This window comes from Geotrypetes seraphini, chromosome 15, assembly GCF_902459505.1.
Source record: "Geotrypetes seraphini chromosome 15, aGeoSer1.1, whole genome shotgun sequence".
Classification (NCBI taxonomy): Eukaryota; Metazoa; Chordata; class Amphibia; order Gymnophiona; family Dermophiidae; genus Geotrypetes; species Geotrypetes seraphini.
Window position 1 is genome coordinate 55,957,421 of NC_047098.1, and position 24,449 is coordinate 55,981,869.

The 24,449-nt window shown below is 41.1% G+C and overlaps 1 protein-coding gene and 1 long non-coding RNA gene across 3 annotated transcripts in view; one reads left to right on the plus strand and one right to left on the minus strand.

Moving 5' to 3' along the window:
* SPNS2 (sphingolipid transporter 2) overlaps nucleotides 1-14,839 on the plus strand; it is a 208,396-nt gene extending 193,557 nt beyond the window's left edge. For both annotated transcript variants that reach the window (XR_004537091.1, XM_033921929.1), the window contains 2 exons: nucleotides 8,698-8,744; nucleotides 13,409-14,839. Coding sequence is in view for 1 of the 2 variants with exons in the window: in XM_033921929.1 (XP_033777820.1) it covers nucleotides 8,698-8,740 (43 nt within the window). In the remaining variant the exon portion in view is untranslated. The remainder of the gene's footprint in view (nucleotides 1-8,697; nucleotides 8,745-13,408) is intronic.
* LOC117349043 lies at nucleotides 1,908-24,237 on the minus strand. The gene is made up of 4 exons (XR_004537092.1): nucleotides 23,072-24,237; nucleotides 21,582-21,712; nucleotides 2,472-2,625; nucleotides 1,908-2,001 (listed from the first exon to the last, which is right to left on the minus strand). It is a non-coding gene; the product is annotated as an uncharacterized LOC117349043 (long non-coding RNA).
* Nucleotides 24,238-24,449: the final 212 nt, after the last annotated feature.

The following is a 24,449-nucleotide window of genomic DNA, read 5'->3' on the forward strand; positions in this document are numbered from 1 at the left end:
GCACCCGCAGAGGCCAAGCCAGGTGTTCCCTGCTGAGAAACCTCGTTTACTCGTATCCCCCAATGTGATTTGCAAGAAGGTGTGCATCCAACTTGCTCTTGAATCCCAGAATGCTGGTCTCCATACAATGGAAGAAGGCATTTTACAAACTGGCACCAACTTGGCATCTTCCATGTAGAAGTTGCAAAATTGCTGCCACATGTAAGTGCTGATACTGCCACAAACTGCTGATACAGACAATTAGGTTGTGAGGCTGTAATTTTGTATTTTTGGGGGGGAGGGGAAAACAAACAATGGGGATTAACAAGAACAGCTCCTTTAAACCCTTGTATCAAGTCTTGGCTGAAACAAGCATCTTTTACAAATTTGATCTACTGCAAAACCCAAAAGGCTATATATATATATTTTTTTTTTTACATAGGAGCACATTACCTAAGTAAAACAGGGAATATGTGTGCAGATCTTTGGCCCACCCAAGCTATGCCCCCTTGAAATCTCTTTAGGGTCTGGATCTGAGTGGGTTAATGGTAGCGTTTTGAAATTGTTTATAAGAACATAAGAAACGCCTTCGCCGGATCAGACCTAGGTCCATCTAGTCCGGCGATCCGCACACGCGGAGGCCCAGTTAGGTGCTCCTTATTGGAGACCCGGATTTCCCGTATCCCCCGATGTGATTTGCAAGAAGGTAAGAATCCAACTTGCGCTTGAAACCCAGAACAGTAGCCTCTGCCACCACCTCCTCTGGGAGAGCATTCCAAGCACCCACCACTCGTTGTGTGAAACAGAACTTCCCGACGTTTGTCCTGAACCTGCTGCCGCTCAGTTTCAGGCTACGACCTCTTGTCCGCGTCACATCTGAAAATGTCAGTAATGCTGTTTCCTGGTCAATTTGATCAAATCCTTTTAATATTTTAAAAGTCTCTATCAAATCTCCTCGCAGTCTTCTCTTTTCGAGGGTGAACAGTCCCAGTTTTCCGAGGCGTTCTTTGTAGCTCAAATTCTCCATACCTCTGACTAGTTTCGTGGCTCGCCTCTGCACATTCTCCAGCAGAGTTATATCCTTCTTAAGGTATGGAGATCAGTATTAGACACAGTATTCTAAGTGTGGTCTGACCATTGCTCTGTAAAGTGGCATTATGATGTCTTCCGATCTACTCGGAAGACGTCATAATGCCACTTTACAGAGCAATGGTCAGACCACACTGACACAATGTCTATTAAAAATTGATAGCCTGCTAAATTTTACAACAGTTCTCAGCAGTTTACATAATGATAAAAATTCAATGAAGGAAAGAAAAGAAGGCCATAAAAAAGTAGGACCGTACTAAAAGAAACACAATCATACAACATGTAAACCATTATTTCACAGTGTTTAAGGAATGCCTGATAACTTCTCAATCAATACTGCTGGCTAAGTACGAAGTATCCCACTTAACTGGTAACTGGAGTGGTCTAATGGTTAGCGCTACAGCCTCAGCCCCCTGAGGTTATGGGTTCAAGCCCCATGCTGCTCCTTGTGACCCTGGGCAAGTTGCTTAATCCTCCACTGCCAGCTGAATATTAGGCCCAATATTATTATATAAGTTATACCACCTTTCCATATTATTGTTAGTGAGGCAGTATTAACATAAAAGGTAATAATATTCTTATTCCCACTTTTCTTGTATATACTGACTCATTGCCAAAGATATAATTTCCCCTGATGCAGGTGACTACATCCTGAAACATGTTGCACTTGCCCAGGGTCACAAGGAACAGCATGGGGCTTGAACCCACAACCTCTGGGGGCTGAGCCTGTAGCTCTAACTACTAAGCCACATGCCCCCTTTAATTATCCCCTATTCATCAACACGTACCATTTGTTCATTAGCTGATAACAGACTTGTTATTCCTCACCCCTCAAAAATGAAACTTCTAGGTTCTAGGTTCGGGACTTCTAATCTCCGGACAATCCATTTGGAATCCGCCTTGAGCCGCAAGGTAATGGTGGAATAGAAATCCCTAATGTAATGTAATGAGACATTCAGCATTATTTTTCTATAACATTATGGAATTCATTACACTCATATCTGCGTTTAGAGCCATCTCTTACTAAGTTCTGCATGTCCTTAAAAACTTATCTTTTTGAACGAGCATTCTCGTATTATTAGGTGTGAAAGCAGAAGTATTGGAGAGAACAGTTTTGTAGCATCAGGATGTGAATGTTTATGTTTCTGGTATGAGTGTCTGGTTCTGTCCTATTTTACTAGTGGGATTCTATTCTTGTTTTTATTTTTTTAAATGTTTTATTGTAAACTGCCTTCAATTGCTTTGCAATGGAGGCGGTATATCAAGTTTAATAAATGATAAACGATAATCAGGTACAAACATAGTGTGAAGACTGATAGTCCTGGAGCGCCCCCTATTGACATTCAGCAGAATCTGATTCAAGAAGATTAGAAAAGCACTGTCTGCAGTGTGGTTTTAACTACCTTGTTAGAATTACAGGGGTTTGCCTGAGAATTATGACTCTGATGTTGTTTCTGCCTGTCTTCTTATCAGCACTAATAACCAGTCACCTTCAGAATCAAATAGACAGTGTCTGTAGACGGTAACTGCATTCAGTGGCATCCAATAGCAAGATTTCTGTAAGAAGGGGGACATACAGTGCAATTAATTAATATTTTAGGCAATATGGTACTTAACAGGTACATTTAGCACATTTGACTCCAGCTTTGAGCAATGTAACTAGGATCAAAATTTCTAATCTTAAATGCATGTTTGTCAACAACTAATCTGCAATAAGAATTGGCTGTAGGATTTCTACGAGATTGATGATAAAATACTGGTAGCCTAGATCAATGTTTCTCAACTCAGTCCTGGAGTACCCCCTTGGCAGTCAGGTTTTCAGGATATCCACAATGAATATGTGTAAGCTTGATTTACATATATTGCCTCCATTATATGCAAATTTCTTTCATGCATATTCATTATGGATATCTTGAAAACCTGACTGGCAAGGGGGTACTCCAGGACCGAGTTGAGAAACACTGGCCGAGATCTCGTAGCCCTACCTTCTGATACACTTTTGGGAAGCAAATTTATAACAAGTTGCCTATTTTAAAAGCACAAGTAGGTACCTATTTTCTCCCTATTGTATAAAGGCAACATAGGCATTAAGTTTGTCTGATTCATCATATTAAAATACAGGCAGAAGCTTCTGATCATCATCTTTTCACATCTAATAGACTGTTGCAGTTTTCCCCTTTTAGAGGTATATGTTTTAAATTTAATTCTTTTGCATATGCTGCTATTGTTATTTGGAATGATTTACCTATAGAAATAAGGACAGAAGTTAGTTATTGGAAATTTCATAGAATGTTGAAAACATTTTTATACGATAAATTGTAAAGTTAGCCTTTTAGTTAAAGAATTGTAAAGATATCTTTTTATGCAAAGAATTGTATTCCCAATAGAATTATTTTTTATATATGTGTAAATTGCCTTGAATTAAATGGTATTAGAGTAATTCAGAAATCTTGTATTAGATTAGATTAGATTATGATACATTCATAAAATAGGCTCCCGGATTCAGCCTTTATCAATGGGGGAATTCTATAAATGGCGCTGAAAAATTGCACCTGAAAAAATTGGCACTAAGCACTATTTTATAAAGAATGCTCTGGGATGAGCTTTTTATAGAACAGTACTTAGAACCAAGACCAGTACATAGTGAGGGTAGGAGGCATCCAGGGCTGTGGCACCCCCACGCTCTCCGCTCTGCTCCCCATTCTTTCCCCACCACACTTCATTCTTTCACGCCCCACTCACGACCCCTCCATACCTCTTTAAATCTTCACCAGTGCGAGCAGCTTCTCCAGCCTGCTGCTCACACCGGTGTTGGCTTTCCCTCTGATGTCACTTCCTGGCCCCGTAATCCAGAAGTGATTTCAGAGGAAGCCCAGCTGGTATGAACAGAAGGCCAGAGTAGTTTCTCGTGCTGTCAAAAATTTTAAGAGGTACGGGGGCAGGGAAGGGATGGCGTGACAGTGGCATGGGGGGGCAGAGAGGTGTCAGCGCCCCCACCAAGACAGCACCCAGGGTGGTCTGCCCTCCCCTTACTACACCACTGGCTGGTTTTTATGCCAGTTAAAACCAACATGGCGTCGTGGCACATAAATGGTGCTATTGTATAACACTGCATGGAACCTTTTGGCATCCCCTTCCCCTGGCCATATTTATTTATTTTAAAATTTATATACCGCATACAACTATGCGGTTTACATATCACATACATAATATCTTACATTCCCTGCGATTTCCTCTTTTGAGTTGTACGCTATGGGATTTAGGTGCTTGGTATTATCAAATAGTGTGCAGGTAGATGCATGTACATAACCAGATTAGTGCCAATGAACTTCAATAATTGATTTTTAAAGCAAATTAATTAATAATGCCTCATTGACCAATTTGATTGTATGTGCATCTTAGTTCCACATCAAAATACAAGAACCATATATAGAATCTGGAGGATCAATTGCAAATGCCGATTCAAATAGTTGCACCTGCTGCAGAGTCAATGAAAATGCCTGCATATATTCTACATGTAAATATACACACACATTGCAGTTCCCTCTTTCTCTGTCCCAGCTAAGCACCCAGGAATAACTATGAGCAACATGCAGGTCTGTAAGATTAATCTGCTTGGAGTGTTTCATATTTTAAAAAACAAACAAAAAACCTTTAATGTGTAAACCAACTTTACATGCAGAAAACCCTTTATAAAATACCCCCTCCCCAATGGTACACATGGGGCTAGATTTACTAAACTTACCGATCCTGTAACAATGGTCGCAAAACCAATTTAACTGCATGAGAGAGATCTGCATATAATGGAGGTGCCAGGCATGCAAATCTGCTCCATGTATATTCATTAGGGCTATCCTGAAAACACGATTGGCCTGATGGTCCTCCAGGACAGGGTTGGGAACCACTGTCTTAGAGCAATGTATCGCAAACTGTGTGCCACGGCACACTAATGTGTCGCAGCGAGATTCCCGGTGTACCATGAGATGCCAGTGAGGAGGAGAGGCACTGGCTGACTGCCTACAGGATGTGCCTCTTGCAGCGAGAGACATGTCCTTTTGGCAGTCAGCCGGCGCCTCTCCTCCTCTCCACACATCTCATAGTCCAGCACCCCTCCCCCCACTGGTGGCTCAGGACCCTGTCTGGAGCGCCTTTGTGCTCTGGGCTAGTGGGCGAGATGGACCATTGGTCTGACCCAATAAGGCTATTCTTATGTTCTTAGGTTGTGAGACTTTATGATGTCAGTCCAGCCAGAACATTCCTTTTTTCTTTTTAATCAATAGAGAACTGTCAATTCGGCATTTAATTTGCAGGCGGAAGGGAAGAAGATTTACGAACATACTTGAGGATTTGCAATTATTATATAATTTTTTTCTGCCTTTTTCTCTTTGTTTTGGAATGCATGGATAGGTCTGACTAATCTGATTTTCTTTTAAGGCTCTTACACCACATTCTCAGGATGGTAGGAGATCGCCTGGCAAATATTGTCTGGTAGAAATAGCAAACGTAGTTAATAGGTTTCAAGGTTTATTAAATATTTGATGAATCGCTGAATCAGTTTACAAAGCGATGTACATAATTATAAAATAGGATAGAGTTAAAAACAATACAAAATACATGAACATTGAGATTAAGACAAGACAAACATTAGTTGGAAGGGGAGGAGGGTAAAAAGATACATCTGTTATATCGAGAAAGACAAATAAGGGAAAAAACAAAAGGAAACAGGGTAGTTAGAGAAAAAAAAAATCATAAAAGTCAAAAAAGGTTTAAATGTTAAAAGCATCTTTAAAAAAGTGTTTTTCAAGGATTTTTTTAAAGAAAGGATATCTTTTTCGTTTTTGATATGCTGAGGCAAAGAGTTCCACCATTCGGGACCGATTACAGAAAACATGTCTGATCTTCGTGTACCTATTATTTTTAGAGAAGGAACAACTAATAGATTTTGAAAAGATGATCTGAGTGCACGCGTAGAGCTGTGGGGAATTAGCATTCTTGATATAAACTGGGGTTCGTTGTAAGCCAAAGTTTTAAATATAAGCAACATAACCTTAAACCATATGCGATGGCTAATAGGGAGCCAGTGAGCATCAATAAATCATGGTGTAACATGATCATATTTTCTAGCGTTATAGATCAATTTAATAGCAGTATTTTGGATAATTTGCAGACGTCGTTTTTCTTTTTGAGTAATGTTAAGTAGTAAAGAATTACAATAATCAATTTTAGCTATTACTAGCGAATGAATCAAAATATTGCGCGATTTGGGCTCAAGAAATTTGGCAATAGATCGTATTAAGCGTAGTTTATAAAAGCATGTTCTAACTATGTTATTGATATGGTTTTTTTCATGTAGTGATCCAGAAGAATGGAATAAGCTTCCATCTTTCATTAAGCAACAAAGAGTTTGCAGGCCTTCAAGAAATTGTTAAAACACCGTTTGTTCTATTGTATGATATGTACAGGATGACTTTATTGGCGCTGTTGTGATTATTTTTTGGTATGTTCTTTGAGCTGATCTGCTTGGGATAGGAAGATTGTCTGGAGAAATTAATGTGTTTTGGGTTTTTTTGAGAGATTAATGTTCTTATGTCAGTTTGTCATGTAATTTGGTATTGTTTTAATTTTTGTAAAATGATTGTAATGCCATTTGTATATATTTATGAATGTGTTGATGTACTTTGCCTTGTATAGGGAGGATTATAAATAAACCAAAACCAAGATAAAACGTAATATGATAAACTTGGTATGGTGAGACAGTGTGTGGCAGAACATAGCATGGTTATTAAGAAGCATGGCTGACATAGCATGACACGACTTGGCAAAAATGGTAAGGCAAGCGTACATGATGCATAGCGTGAAAGATATGAGACAGCCACATTGAGCGGTAAATATGATATGAGAGATTGTAGCAAGGCAGACATGATATGGTGAATATGGCGTATGGTATACTATAATATGGTGTAGTAGGACAAAGATGGGAAATGGTATGACAGAATGTGGAAGAGCATTGTGTGAGAAAAAACATGGAATGGATTCTCTTCCATCGTATGCAAATCTATCTTGTTCGTATTCATTGTAAGTATCCTGGAAACCTAACTGGCTAGGGGTATCCAAACGACTGGGTTGAAAACCATTGTGCTAGAGCAAGGATGGGCTTGATATGTATCTGAAACACTAGCCCAGGGGTGGGCAGCCTCGGAATCTGAGGGCTACAACCCAGTCAGGGTTTCAGGATTTCCACAATGAATATGCATGAAATAGATTTACATACCAAAGAGGCAGTGCATGCAAATCTATCTTAAGCATATTCGTTGTGGGTATCCTGAAAACCTGATGGGACTAAGCGTGCCTCAAGGAGTGGTTTCAGAAGTACTGTGCTAGCTGTATAGCAATCTTGATAAATTGAACACAGCCTTTTTACTGGCCTATTTCACCTGGATAACTGTACGGACTGAATATCACCATTCTCCTTACAATTGGTTGAAACAGCTATGTTCTGCCCTTGCTTCTCTTCGGCACTATACATTTAGTTAGAGTTACCAGATTTTATCTTCAAAAAAAGAGGACATGTGGCCTTGCCCCGTTCCGCCCCTAATTCCACCCCACTATTCCCACATTCCCGCCCCATTCTGCCCCCCAACTCTGACCTCATGCAAACCTTGTCTCTTCGGGGCCACATCTGGAGAGTTTGTGCATATGCGTGAATGCAACACAATGAAATCATATGCATGCACACGTGCATGCGGCATCATCGTGTCACATCCACGCATGCATGCGACCCCATGCTCAATACTTTTCATAACCTGGAGAAAGTGTTGGGTTTTGAAAACCCATCTGGACACCTGGACAGCCCTCTAAATAGAGGACATGTCCAGATAAATCCGGACATCTGGTAACCTTACAAATAGTGCCAAGGCAATCTATAAAAGATTTTCAATGACAGTGACACTATCCACATAGTGCTACTTAAAATCCAAGGACAAGACCCTGGTGTCAGGTCAAAAGCGCGCCGGGACAAAGGCGTGCCACAGAAAATTACAGTTTTTACGGCTCCGACAGGGGGGGCGTGGGGGGGAACCCCCCCCACTTTACTTAATAGAGATCGCGCCGCGTTGTGGGGGCATTGTGGGGGGCGGGGGGGGGTCCCGTCGGGCAGTATTGCTTGGAGCAAGAATGTTTCTATGAAGAATTTTCAATAAAGAAATAAGAAGAAAGATACAAGTTGGTCTGTTCTTCCATTATTTACCTTTTCCTGCTGAGTGAGGATTTGTTTGGTTGAGGGTTACAACCCCCCAAACCCCCCACAACGCCGGCGCGATCTCTATTAAGTAAACTGGGGGGGCTCCCCAACAAAAACCCCCGTCGGAGCCCCTAAAAACTGTAATTTTCTTCGGCGCACGCCTCCGTCTTGCGCTCAGTTGTCGGCGCGCGCCTTTGTCTTTAGCGGGGTTGTCTATGAACCAAGGACCCTTAGTGCATGTCTCCAGTAACAAGTGCCAGGCAAATGCTTTGAGTAGTTAGATCTAAGTATACCAGCAGAGCAAGTTTACCTCTGAAGTCATAATCTGGCATTTGCATGCACTCCATCCCAAGTCCCTTAATTTAATATTGTAATGTCTTCTTTTTCAGGGCAAGCCAGATAACAATGGCGCTGGCCTCAGTGAAAGTCTGATGAGGTAAGACACCAGAGACAGTAAGACAGAACCGTGCTGAGACAAGCCTATTGCTTTCTATAGCTACCCTGCGTAGGGAAAGGGAAAGAAGGTATCGAGCCTCGAAGGAAAGCAAATCCAACAAGAAGAGGCACTGGAGATGTCAAATCCAAAAGAATGGTCGGAAATCCTTTATTTGCAGTTCCAAAAGACAAAGTCCCGACTAGGATCCGAGTTTCGGCGATACCATCGCCTTCCTCAGGGGACAGTTGTAAACTTGCAAAGTGCTTCTTTTGGATGAAGAGACGCCGACGCATTTACATGTGCAGTTCATAACGCTTTGCAAGTTTACAACTGTCCCCTGAGGAAGGCGATGGTATCGCCGAAACTCGGATCCTAGTCGGACTTTGTCTTTTGGAACTTGCTTGTTTTAAACTTTGATACAAACTGCAAATAAAGGATTTCCGACCATTCTATTGGATTTGACATCTCCAGTGCCTCTTTGTGTTGGATTTGTACAGCCATCTATGCCCACACTCCTTTCAGGCTGGAATTACCTTCCTCTTGTTATTTCTCATTCTCTTGTCAGCACAACAGTGAGCCTTGGAGCACCCCCACATATGTGTGTGAATATCTAATCTAATCTAATCTTTCATTTGTGCGTCGCTCATACCTATACAGGCTCTAGGCGACTTATAGAAGGAGGGGTTAGATGAGGGCAGGGAGGACTAGGGGCTAGAAAGGAGGGAGAGGAGAGAGGCATGTAAGTTCAGTAGTCACAGGGAGGAGTTTTACAGTTTCTTCCAAAGTGGAGGTGCTGTTAGTTTTTTCTGAGAGAAGCTTGTAGGTTCAGTTGTCAAAGAGGAAGGGTTTCAACCTCTTCCGGAATAGGGTGTGACTAGTTTCTGTTCGGATTGCTTCTGGTAGGGCGGTTCCGAGTTTTTACGTCCAGGAATGTATACATGGAGTGGAACATTCGCTTGTAATGGAGATTTTTTTTTTTTGTGGATGGCAGATTTAAAGGGCTATGCTGCTGCTGTCTTTGGCACCATGCCTTTAACGACTGATGCTAAACCAGATCTTACTGGTTTAGCGTCAAAATATTTTACCTACCAATGCACATAGCGGCTCTCTGTGAGCTTTTCTGTGCTTTCCAGCAGCCTCTAACTCTGCTATATAAATGCAGTACTGTACAATGAGGTCATTAATATTAAAGCGAGCACTCCGGGTGATGCCCAGACATTGCCAATGATGCACGAACTGAAGTGCCAGCTTTTAACGCTCCAAAGTTAACAGCAGGTCAGGAGATGCTGGTAGTATGTTATAAATGCGGCTCGGGCATGTGTGTTGAGGACGCATTTCATGCATATGCATCAAAAGCTTACAGTAGGTTGCCCATTGCATGCGAGGTAGAAGTGCATCATATTTAAGGGGGGAGGGGGCTGCCGATTGCATGAGGGGAGCACTTGTCCCCACCAAAGCAGTGTAAAAAAATGTTTTCACATTTGCTTGTTTTGCTGATAGTTTGCCCCTTCCCCTTCCCTCCCCTTATGACGTGCACCCAGGGCAGGATTAATTCGTCGAGGGCCCCTAGGTACACAAGTACACAGAGCCCCCCTGCCCCGCCCCACCCCACCATGCACCCAGGTGGAAACAGGAAGGTGCATCAGAGAGAAGCTTTGGGCAAGCAGCACCGCTTGGATAATTATAGTTCCCGTTGCCTTTCTTATCCGCGTTGCTTGCTTGTCTTACTTTCCGTCGATGGGTGGGGGGGAGGGCTGCGTTGCCGATCGGGGTGGGGCCCGCATTGCTAATCGATGCTGGAGGGGCCCATCGCCGTTTGGAAAAAACAATGTTGATACCCTCCTTCATCAGGCCCCCCTGACCATTTCGGGCCCTAGGCACGTGCCTACTTGACCTATTGGTTAATCCTGCCCTGCGTGCACCTATGATGCACTCCTATAAGGCACGCCTATGATTGATGCTCATGTGCATGTGCAGATTCATGCCTCTTTCCATAGACTATTCTGCACGTTTGTCAGTTGCTTTCTCCAGCAACTGATTGGATGGGTTTTCCATGGGCCTCCGCACACCTCACTTGCATGTGAGGTTTTTTGAGCATCACTCATCGGTTTTCAAATCAATTTACTGCCACTACAATGAATTTAAAGATTTTACCAGTGATTTTAGAGCATCAGGGCTTTTTTCAGTTGTGCAAGCACACTACCTGTCGGGAGAAAGACAATTGGTAGAATGCAACAATTGGTAGGAGGACAATTAGTAGGATGCGAGAATTATTAGGAAGTCAATTGCTAGAACAAACTGCTCAAAAGACCTAGGGCTCCTTTTACTAAGGTGCGCTAGCGTTTTTAGCGCGCGCTGAAGATTAGCGCACGCTAACCCCCGTACTACGCGGAAAATACTAATGCTAGCTCTATGGAGGCATTAGTGTGTAGCACGTGGGACAATGTAGCGTGCACCAAGCACGCGCTAAAACCGCTAGCGAAGCTTAGTAAAAGGAGCCCCTAGTTTTTTAAAAAGTGAATTTCATAACACGTTTATTATTTTGAGGCCACATATCTAGACAGAATACGACAAAATCGACCCGGGGAAGGAATTTTTGAATTGCAAGTTATGAACAACTGTGAAAGAACTGTGAACAATCTACCTAGATCATCAAATAATTCAGTTGCGATCACCCGGCTATTTGGCGTCTGACTGCTGCTCTCAAAAGCGAACAGGCGTTTTTTGAATGCAGAATTGTACACATTGAGCAAAGGAAAAAGAAATATGGAGATTTTGATAAGCGCACCAAATGTATTGTTGAAAAATTTGCACAAATTGAACCTGTACATTTTCTTCATGGTATTGCTTGCAATTTGTCTTGAATTATAAATTATGTAAATGCATTATTTAATTTACTTTTTAAAAAACTAGGGGATCCTTTTACTAAGGTGTGCTAGCGTTTTTAGCGTGCGCAGAAGATTAGCGCGGCACAAATCATGCGCTAAATGAAAAAAGCTAACGCCAGCGCACCTTAGTAAAAGGAGCCCTAGGTTTTTAGAATCAACTTTTGAGCAAAAATAACGTTTTTTAGGTGTTTTGAAGCATGCAGTTTCATTGCTTACAATTTATCTTGAATTATAAATTATGTAAATTTGTCATTAAATTCACCTTTTAAAAAACTAGGTCTTACAATCAACTTTTGAGCAAAAATAGCATTTTGAGGCGTTTTGAAGTATGCAGTTTGTTTTACCAGTTGACTTCCTACCAATTCTCGCATCCTACCAATTCTCGCATCCTACCAATTGTCTTCGTACCAATTTTCATCCAATTGTTACATCCTACCAATTGTCTTCCTACTAATTTTCATTCTACCAATTGTCGTAGACCCCTACCTGCCATATTATTTTATCATTATGAAATCATAGGCAGGTTATGCTAAATTATTTCAAAACTAACACTGGGTTTTACTAAATGGTGGTAGAGGTTTCTACCATGGGTCAGCAAGTTAAATACTCCAATGCTCATAGAATTCTTATGAGTGACAGAGCATTTAACTGGCTGGCCCACATAGAAACCTCTATCACTGTTTAGTAAAAGGAGCCCTAAGTTCTAATTTTCTATGGGAACCTGTAAATTATATTAAAAGTGTTACCTAAAATTTATTCTTATGAGAACATAGTTCAATCCTGGATAAAAAAATAAAACCTGTGGAGAGAAATTTTAATGCTGCATCTTTGCTCCTATTTAAAGTATAGCTTTTTCAAGAGATACCTTATTGCGTATCCAATAGTTTCAGTCTTTACAAACATGCTATAGGGGAGAAACAATCAAAATCAAAGCTATAGCTGGGCTGCGCCATATTGACTCTATGAATTAAATTCTAGTCTAATGGAAAAATAAGAATCTTAGATCTACCTATAGGAGAGTAGTGGTCTAATTGCCTTCCCCATCTCTCCTATGAGCTGCTATAGTAGAGGTGCACTACAGTAGAGATTGTACTTGATAAAAACATAAGAATACCCTTACTGGGTCAGACCAATGGTCCATCAAACCCAGTAGCCCGTTCTCATGGTGGCCAATCCAGGTCACTAGTACCTGGCCAAAACCCAAAGAGTAGCAACATTCCATGCTATCAATACAGGGCAAGCAGTGGCTTCCCCCATTCTATATTTTTTTCCATATTTTTTTTATTTAAATGATTTACAAAATATGGAGACACATAACCAAACCCAAATATAACCAAGGAAGGTGAACAGGTTATTTTTGTAAAGTAGCCAAATAACACTCCAGATTAGGCTAAAATTTAGGTTTTTGAGCATGGTTCTAGCTTTGTCCAGATTTGAAAGATTTCAAAACTAGCCCTTCAAGCAAGTATTTTTCCTGTTTGACAAATAGTAAGGTTCAATTGTTTCCAAGTGGACAAGTGGGATAACTGGTCAAGTTGTCCATGTGGCCATTTGAGATAGGCAGTCAATCATATGTAAAAAATCTTTAACAAGCATTGGCTTTTAGTTTTATCCACTTGTCTATAGGTAAATATTGATGTCTTGATGCACAAGATCCAGAAAGCTATATATCAGCAAAATTGAGGGTTAGCCCACTTGTCTGTAAGATCATCCATTTGAGAATTTGCTGCTCTGTATTCTACCTCTGGCTAACATTGTTTTCTTAACAAATTGTAGGTGATGGAAATTGACAACGCAAAACATCTCTGCAGTCTCCCACCATTTGTACTTTGTCCTCCAGACCCATCAAGCTAGTCCAATTTTTATTACAGCTCAACAGAATTAAAAGAACCTCGAGTCCCACCAACTGTCAAATGGATCATTCTACTCAGCAACTTTGAGGTTGAAGACTAAAACACCAGTGGATGAGATTAGAGGCAGAAGCTCCGAAGAACACAGGTTTTCTCAATACCTAGATATTCAGGGCAACATCAGGGTGGATCCCTGCAAAACTACAGTAACTTCTTGTAGATTGTGTATATAATTGTATTTTTAAAAGAGAATGTTCAGTTGGCTACAGAACAGCTTCTGTTTTACGTAAAGAGCAGCTGGTTCTTTGTGTACCTAAGCGTTAATGACTGTGGCCTATGCTCAATACTGATAACTCAATGAACATTTTTATTATTTAAACATGTATAGGATGCTCTATGTTTACTGAAGATGCAATATATTGGATATTTATATAGAGATATAACTGTATATAGATAGATTATGCATATAAATACTTATATATATATATATATATATATATCTATATCTTTACACACATCCAATCCACCAGCTCAAATGTTTCTTAAAACCTGAAGTATCCAAGAAGCTCTAAAACTGTATACAACAGTGTTTTCTGACAACTTTTTACATATCAAGAGGAGAGCAATGGCTTCAGTTTCTAGGAAAAGTGAGAGATCCTGGAAATAAGAACATATTTCTAGGACAGACTATCTACTAGTGGTGCCTCTTACACAAATGCCATGCTCCTCACTTCATCACAAGCAGATGGCAGAGAAAAGATAAGCCCAGTATGTCCTATGATAGGTAAACAGTGAGCAACAGCTAGAAGACAGCAGGATGTGGGAGAGCCCTCAGCCCTGGATTTGGGGGGGGGGGCATGAAAACTACTGTTTTGCCATTATTGGCGCTGGCCAGTTGTTGGCTTACAGTGCATCCATCTTTCCCAGTAACCTGTAAACTCAACAGTAAAAATGCTAACAAAAGATGAGTTTTATGGTGGTTCTCAGAGAATGAAATTTTTGTCTTTGGCACAGGGGGCTTCTATTCTGCAAATGTCCTGAGAAACATAGAATATGACGGCAGAAAAGGGCCGACGGCCAACAAGTCTGCCCACTTGAGAACCCTCCCTCCAACTAGTCTGCCCACTCAAGGACCCTTCCTCCCTGGAGTATCTATCGATTGAGCATAACTCTGTAGTACTCCCACCTGTTTGTCCCATCGACTCTTGAAGTTGAGCATGCTACTGGCCTTGACTACCTGGCGGGGAAGATCATTCCATCGATCAATCACCCGTTCGGTGAAGAAGTATTTCCTGGTGTCACCATGAAATCTTCTCCCCTTAAGTTTTAGTGGATGCCCTCTTGTCGCTGTGGGACCCTTTAGAAAAAAGATTTCCTCCTCCACTTTGATGTGGCCCATGATGTATTTAAATGTTTCTATCATGTCCCCCCTTTCTTTGCGCTCTTCAAGAGAATATAAGCGCAGTTTGATCAGGCATTCTTCATATGGGATGTCTTTAAGTCCTGAGACCATCTTAATGGCTATTCTCTGTATCGACTCCATTCTCTTCACATCCTTTTGATAATGTGGCCTCCAAAACTGGACACAGTACTCCAGGTGAGGTCTCACCATGGATCTGTATAACGGTAGTATGACTTCCGGCTTTCGGCTGATAAAGCTCCTTCTGATGCAACCCAGCATTTGTCTGGCCTTCGCTGAAGCTTTCTCCACCTGATTAGCAGCTTTCATATCTTCCCGGATGAGAACTCCCAAGTCCCTTTCTGCAGTAGTTCTTGTTAAGTTTTCACCGTTCAAAGTGTATGTTTTGCATGGATTTCCGCTCCCAAGGTGCATTACTTTACATTTCTTGGCATTAAAATTTAGTTGCCAAGTACTGGACCATTTTTCCAATACAAGCAGGTCTTGCTCCATAGTGTTGGGCCTGGTTGCACTGTCAGGTTTTGAGGCCCTGCCCACAACGCTGCATAGTTTAGCATCGTCGGCTAATGGTGTAATTTTGCCTCGAAGTCCCTGAGTCAGATCCCCAACAAAGATATTAAATAGCATCGGGCCCAAGACCGAGCCCTGCGGCACTCCACTGATCACTCTCGACGTTTTTGAGGAGATACCATTTACCACCACTCTTTGAAGCCTTCCGCTAAACCAGTCTTGTACCCATGCTGTCAGTGTTTCTCCTAGTCCTAGCGAGTTCATCTTGTTTAATAAGATGAACTCGCTAGGACTAGGAGAAACACTGATAGTATGAAGTATAGATGGCTGAATTCATTCAACCCCACAACATTTCTCCTCAATAGTACACTCCTCCCTTAATATTCGCGGGGGTTAGGGGCAGAGCCAGCCCGCGAATATTGAAAATTTGCAAAGAACTTTTGGGCAAACTCTGACCCATCCCCGCCTCCTTCCCACCTTCCCCCCAGCACCCCGGACCTTACCTGGTGGTCTAGCGGTCTTTCGGGGCAGGAGCGATCTTCCTACACTTCTGCCCCGGGCAGATCACTCATCTCTCAAGACTACTGACGGGAACTAAAGGCAGCCATTTTGGATGAGTGATCAGCAGGAGGCAGGAGGAAGATCTCTCCTGCCCCGAAAGACTGCTAGACCACCAAGTAAGGTCAGGAGGTGGGGGTGATTCCGGTTTTAGGAAATCACAAATAATTGTAATCATGAGTCCTAAAACCATGAATCAGGAAAGGGAAGTGTATGATTTATAATATTTTGCAGAACACAGCCCTTGCTTTATTTTGCACCTGGTTTATTTTTCAGTATTACTAGACACTGGTATAACTTTCACAGGTGTGTAAATTTCTTCTGTACAGAAAAAATGATTCAAGATAACTTTGCAATGTAAGTGACCATCTGTGGATCAGCAGTTTGTAGGTCTGTAAAGCTTAAGATGGGTATTGCTTACATTTTTGTCTGGTGTGTGAACCCAAGCGGATATGAAATTAGGATCAACTGGCTTTCACTGTCTGATTATGTCAGTTATTTAGAATGATTTCAGCAGTACTGATGCAAGATATGTTTGAGCTGGGTCTTGGAATACTAGGTCTCTTGGCTGTTTAGACAGAAGGGGTTGAGAGTCTACGAAATGAGGTACATCTTGCCTTTTATAAAGAGGTACAGGATGCTTGACCATGCCAAATCTTGGCAACAAAGCAGCAAATTGAATTCTGGCCAAAGTGTCTGGGGACTTAAGTAAGAGAATGCATCTTTCCAATGCATGTTACAGTGCATTCTGGGAGTTTTTGGGTGGTTTCCTTTAACTGATAGAGCATGACCTGAGAAAGCAGCCTTTCATGCCAAGGCTAAATCTTTACTTCAGCTACTGGACAACATATCGCTTTTATATCTACGATAAGAACATGGCAAGTTCAGTCTGGTGCCTCTTGTTGTATAACAGTGTTACAAAGAGGAAAGAGGCTCAAACACAGTAAAGTGAGCAGCTGTCAGGCAATGCAAAAGCAATAACTCTTCCATACTTGGAGATACTATCCAAGTCTAATACCGAGCCTTCAAATTGTTGGGTTTATATCGTTTTTTTCCTCTCATAGGAAAAATGTAGCCCTGGGTTTAGCTTCCATTCCGCTACACACACCAGACAGGAGCTGTGTGGCAGCCAACAAGTAACTGGTACCATTTCCATCCATAATAAACCACCAGAGTATTAATGCCCGAGTTAACTTAAGCTAGAACACAGAAGCTTTAGGCTCCAGGAACTGCCATCAGAGCTTGTTTACCCACAAACCATGTACTCAGTGGTCAGGGTTTGCTTTTTTCTTTTTCTTTTTAGCAGTACATCTAAAAGCCGTTTCTCTGTTTAAATCAGAGTTAAGACGCAACATTCCTTGTACTCTGAAACAGACAGGAGACCACTAAACAGCTGCAGCCATTCTCTGGGGCAACGTGGTTAAAGGTGACTCCACTTAATGTGGACAGACCAGACCAGCACATCAGTTGATCATGTTATTGGCGTGAAGAAATTAATTCACGTGAATAAAAACGAGCACCCTAGCAAAGTGAATGCAAATCAATGGCCAACCTTCACCACCTTGATTCCTAAAACAGAACTGTTGAGTCTGAAACCTGACAATCTACCTGAAAAGGCTCACCTTTAGGGTTAAGGGCCCTATTTGCTAAACTAGATTAAGGTGCTAATTGTTAATGCATGTTAAAATCTGTGATAGGTACATTAAAATAATCCTAATCATATGCTAGAAATCATTACCACCTATAATACCTTCCAAGGTATCAGCTGCCATATTGGCTTATGGTAAATGCATCAACATGGCAGTTCTTTTTCACCGTATCCTGGGCATGACCTAAAAATGTTACCGCAGAAGTTTTGCTACAGAGTTAAATTTTAGGCGGGAAGCATGTTAAAGCCATAAAGTTAAGGCTCAAAGGCTAACATCACTAAGGATAGGATTTTTAAAAAAAACTGCATTAAAAAGCAACGGTCTACTAACCTGTATAACCTGCTGACTTAAGCAAAGGAGTGAGCATTTGTAACTGGAAAGATTTGTCCTTTCAAAATAAGTTCCTATTAAAAATGAGTGTACAGTAATTGAACAGCATATGCTAAAGTGCATTAGTTCACACTTTGTCATTTGTTGTCATGCTACTTTTTAGCATGCAATAAAATGACATGAAATGAAAATAGAAAATCAAACACGGACCAAAACTACTGCCCAGCCCTTGTAATCTAATCCACTACCAAAGCAAGTGAGTCTGTTGCCTCAACAGGTGGTGTACGTTTGCTGTGGCTTTGCGGGATCTAACCAGCCAACAAAAACTGGTGTGAGCCCAGTTAGCTCATGGCCCTTGCTAGGCTGTGCTTCGTTTGGCCGCTCTTTCTTCTGTCCTGATCACATTCTCCCTTGCTCCCAGACTGACGAGTGGATTGTTTGCACAGTTGCAACCTGCCAACTCTTGTTCCAGCCACTGAATTACAAAACCCAAGTTGCACGTCCAGTAGTTTTCATGGCAGACTGCCATATAATTCAGCGGTGCTCTAATTTTCCATGCACCTCAACCAAGCATGATCTTCTGGACTTAATCACAGGCTTCCTTGAATTCTGGAGCCATTTTTGTCTCCATCACCATCTATGACTCTTTTCACAAAGAAATCGTTTCCGACATTGGATCCGAGCCTGTTCCCCTCAAGTATGAAACCATGACCTTTTCTGATAGGGCATTTTTTCCTCTAAGATATCAGCTTGCAAATACACAAGATACCCTCTTATTTGTTTACGACAGGTATCTTTTGGGAGCCTGGCCTCAGAGCAGCACTCTTCTGCTAATCCTACTCTTATTGGGGGAAGCAAGGCGCAACTGGATTATAGAAGATGAATGTTAACTTACACATATGGATTAACTGTGACCTTTATTTTTCTCTCAATGTTTTTGAAGTTGGGTTTCTAACCCATTCTAACTGAATAACAATGGCTGGAATCACTTCATTTCTGCAGTTGATGGCTTTTCCAAGCTCAGTTTCAATAGTAATTTAAAATATGTACACTTCAGTAGAGGTAGCTTCTAAGGATGCTGACACTTCCCCTTTGATGCCTCATAAGTTAAATGTAATATATTTGAAATATTTTTGTATGTATAGCTACATAAAATAGATGTAGGCGATATTACTGAGAGTTTCTATTAAATAGCTTAATTTCTAACTTTATTTTGTTAGAGAATACACCTCAAAGCATGTGGATAGTGTGTCTTTGTCAGGAGACTCCATTAGAAATGAACATTCAATGTGTCTATGGACATTTTCAGCCAGTCACTTCACGGAAGTTTGAAAAAGAGGCTGAGGAAGGGTGGCCTCTTCTCTGCTAATAATGTTTGAAGTCCAAAATGTTTCACCACTGCCTCTTCTGTACAGGCCAGGGTGCCATCTTTATGTCCATGACCAACCCTTCTTCAACCTGGACTGCTGCATGGCTGACTGGACTGTCTAGTGCATGGGGCATGGTCACTGCCTGCAAGGCTTTCCCTCGGGCAGGTAAACTGGCATGCTTTGTTACCCATGAGTGTCACTATTTCAGGACAGGCTGCTGAAGTCCTAATTTTATCTCCCCCAAGATACAAATGACAGTACCATATTTTTAGCAATTCATCTTGAATCAGTTCATACAAAAGCCCCCCCCCCCATTATTTCCCTTTAAAGAGGAGCTTACATCCCCCCCCCCCCTTTGTACTCATGTGTGATTAGGGCATAGAAAAAATGATAATGGTGCACAGAAACTAAGGGGGTCTTTTACAAAGCCACAGTAGCGATGCTGCCGCAGTAAATGCACCAAAGCCAATTCCATTCCTATGGGCTCCAGTGCATTTATTTCAACAGTATCTCTACTGCGGCTTTGTAAAAGGGACCCTAAGCAATTTCTTTTTGGATGTAAATGATTTAAAAGATAAAACAGTTTTAATTGAATGAGTTGGATGTCATTTGTTAAAGTGGTAATTCATCAAGATTAGTTTTGAAAAGAATAATGTATTTTTAAAACTTGCTGCATCTTTGCAGCTAGCACATTCATGCATTATCCATGGTGCTTTTTTTTTTTTTTTTTAAATTACTACTGTCATATTTATATATACCACCTAATCAAATCCAAAGGCTGCAAAATACCAGGCCTTACCTGTACACTGCAAAAACGTTCACACCCTACAGTGGTATTAAAACTCAAAATCCTTGTCCATCCCAGTGTAAATTCATTATTTTCTCTGTTCAATTCCTTCTTGGGCTCAGTTTAGTTAAGTTCACCAGTTTGGAGTACAGTGGTGCCTCGCATAACGAATGCCTCGCACAACGAACGCTGCACACAACGAACTTCATGTCTTGATTCACACAAAGAACTTCGTTTCACACAACGAACTTCACACAACGAACTTCGTTTCACACAACGAAGTCGCCCGAGCTGCCGATGTATTGCATCCTTCTGCGCAGGCACTGCAGGCAGTCGTTAGTCACTGCGCTTAACTGCCCTCTCTCACTGTATACAGTCGTCCTTTTAAGATAAACTCAATATTTTTTATATATCATGGCTTCTAAAAAAAGCAGGAAGGTGATTTCTGTTGAAATGAAACGGGAAATAATTAGAAGGAGTGAATGTGGGGTAAAACAGGGTGACCTCGTCAAAGAGTTTGGCCTCAGCAAGACCACCATTTTCACCATTTTGACAAATTTATCTTTTTTTATGTCATCTTAGCATATTTTATGCTGCAGAACGAATTATTTTTTTTAACATGTATTGTTATGGGAAAACGCGTTTCACATAACGAACTTTTCGCATAACAAACTTGCTCCTGGAACGAATTAAGTTCGTTGTGTGAGGCACCACTGTATTTCTGGGTTGGTGAAAAACCCACTGCTACAAATGGATCAGGCTCCTAGAACATCCTGCTTTGCTTTTTCTTTGCCAGGTGGGCACAGTGCAAAACTTATTTTATTACTATGCATATCTCCTCCCTCCCACATGGGTTTCTGCCAGGTACTTGTGACCTGAATTGGCTACTGTTGGAAACAGGATACTGGGCTCGATGGCTCTGACCCAGTATGGTATGTTCTTAAAACATTTGATAGTTTTTTTGGCTGACTATTCATCATGGATATCCTACAACCTCGATTAGTTGTAGGGTCCCCAACACAGGTTTGGGGGAGCCTTGGTCCCCCCCCAAAAAAAAAGACACCTTGAAAGGCAGTTGATGACAAACTGAGCAAAGTTCAAAACTGCTCTCCATAAATTAGGCCTCCCCCCTCCCAACACACACAAATTGGTAAACAAGACTTTTAATAAACTGAGTCCATGGGTGCTAATTATTATTTTTTTCTATTTGTATGAAATGTTTGTAATACCAGCGCTTATGATCACTTTCACAGTGTGATGTACGGATGTCTATGCTTTCTTGTTATACAAGAGTGGAGTAAAACAGTGTTCTGATTTTGTTTCAGAAATAAAAGCCTATTTTATTTTTTAGAGAAACTGAAAACCTCAGTATTACAGAAAAAGATACCAAATATTTACCTTTATGTAAATTAAAAAAATAAAGTATTTAATGCAAATCAACTATCATTGCTTTTTGTGTTTAATGTATTCCTTACCTTTGCACATCAAAAAACAGCTGCATTAACCTCATCCTTCCCTTATCACAGCTACCATGCTACAATTTGACTGGTGTAACATCAGTGGTGATGTGCATGGGAGGAATCTTCTTCCTCACAGCTACGAACTCCTGTACAGTGATTAAGAGGAACCCACTGTAATATGAACATTACATCCATGACACAGACATCTCTAGGATAGATGGCCATGTATTGCTGGTCCACCCAGGCACCTAGGGCTGGATTCTATAAATGGCACCTAGGTGCTGCTTATGGAATCCTCCCAAGTAGCAGGCACCAGTATATTAGGCCTGGTTTTACTTGGCCTAATTTAGTGGTGTCTAAGTCAACCACACCTACTTTTCAGATAGGCATCGTTATGCACCTCAACTTAGGCATTGCTAGGTATCCTAAGAATTCAGTGCAAAACTCTTTGCTAATTTACTTTTTTTATTGGCTGAAACTGGCTTGGGATCTAGCTAGGTACTTGGTTCCTGGGTTGGCCACTGTTGGAGACAATCAAGCCATTGTGACATCACTGATGAGGTTGGCTCTTAGGCACTGATGGAATGAGGCATTATGACATCACAATCTCAGCTTTGGAATGTTACTACTCTTTGGGTTTCTGCCAGGTACTTGGGTCCTGGGTTGGCCACTGTTGGAAGCAGGACACTGGGCTTGATAGACCTTCGGTTTGCCCCAGTTAGGCAATTCATATGTTCTTAATTACCATGCCAATTAAACTAATTTAAAAAAAGTTTTGTGTAGATTCCGAAGTTAGGAATCCTTGATTAGGGTGCCTAATTTTAGCAGTGAGCACTTATGCCAACTCAATGGCTGGCATACATGCTCCCTCCTAACTGCAGCAGTTGGCACGTGAATGCTGGATAGAGGCTTTGAGTGTTGATAACTTTGAAGCAGATATACTAAGAGATAGTGTTCTGCGAGACTCTGCTACTACCATAACATCTGAAACAAGAGTATTAGCTATAGACCCCCGATACTGGCTTCATGCCAAAACAAGCCGTGTTGGGTCACATCAATTAATCTTTCGTCCCTCTTCTTCAGCCTGGTTGTGCTATTTTATTTGTTTATGACTTCCTGTCTGATCTGCTGTTTTCTACCCCAACACTGGATCTTGCAGATTGTCTGCCCTGTTTCTTTGGACTTTTAAAACACTCAGGCTTTTTACAAAGATGTGGTAAATACTAATGCATGTTTACCGCAGTGATAAAGGGCTTATTGTGGAACACTTCATTGCAGTAATGCTGAAATGTATGCACACAAACCGTGTATAAACATTAACAAAAAATGTTTTTGCCAAGGAGGCATGTCTGGCGGAGAGTGGGTGCAGCTAGGCTAATCAGGTAGCCCATCAGTATTCCTGCACATTGGTTATCAACATGACTAGTGTGTGAGACAATAATGCTGAAAAACTGGTCATATTCTAGCCACGGAAAAAGAGGACCTAGCACACAGGAAAGACTCACATAAGGAAGGGCAAGCCGAGGCCACTTTTTACTGCAGCTTTGTAAAAGGACTCCTCATTGCTCGCTGGATAAAATGGTTCGTTGGCATCAACCCACTGGCAATGAGCATCAATCTGCCCCACTCTCTGAGAAGAACAAAATCAGTCAGCATGGAGTTATATGTTACAGGCAACCATGTGGCCCCACTTGGACTGTATTTAACAGAAAGCAGATACCTGTGAAGCAAGGTCAAAAAAGAGAGGACATTTATTTACATAGGATAATTTGTATACCGGAAAATACAGTGGTAGAAAACCAATTAAAATCTGGCCATCAAGAACAGCAAAACACAAAACATATTTAAAACATTATTTTTTCAGGGGCACATTAGGAAAAACTCTTCAAACAAGTATTACAAACCATGGCCCTGCTATTCTCTTTAGCTTAACTCAACTGCTAAGCTAAGGAGAATTTTAACAAGTGTCAATTATCAAAGATATGTTACATTTACACCCAACAATAACAAGCGAGTCACAAACTATGTACCTGTCTGAAAGAAGTTGCTACTGAGAGGTGTTTTGAGTATTGAGATAGCATGTTAAGAAAACTATGGAGAAGTGAAAGTGCCGGGATGTGAGGGTTGGCCCCAGGACTGTACAGCACATGAAGTTTCATCTTCCATGGATACAAAAATACATTCATGGCCATAAGAACTGCATAGAGATTTAGGTCTAAAATAAAAATATTATTTCCTCTTTCTCAGTTAAAAAACTTAAAACTTTGTACCTCACTGTAGGTATTCATTTCCCAACCCATGTGTCCTATACCAATACCCGATTTTATTTCTGGTTTTATTATTATTGTAATTAAGCTACCTCCCCTCCTAATGTTCTATTGTCAATTAGCAGTGTATGTCATGTATGTGGATTTTATTATTTGATTTGATTTCTAACTGATGTAAATCGCATTGAAATTGGATTATGCGAACAAATCAAAGAAACTATTAAACTTGAAACAGACTGTTCTAGAAACAGCCCGTTCCCCCTCACCCCACTTCTTTTTCTCCCTAGAGGAAAGGAGAGACAGGGGAGATATGATTCAGACGTTCAAATACTTGAAGGGTATTAACATAGAACAAAATCTTTTCCAGAGAAAGGAAAATGGTAAAACCAGAGGACATAATTTGAGGTTGAGGGGTGGTAGATTCAAGAGCAATGTTAGGAAATTCTACTTTACGGAGAGGGTGGTGGATGCCTGGAATGTTCTCCCGAGAGAGGTGGTGGAGAGTAAAACTGTGACTGAGTTCAAAGAAGCGTGGGATAAACACAGAAGATTTAGAATCAGAAAATAATATTAAATATTGAACTAAGGCCAGTACTGGGCCTTAGACTTGCACGGT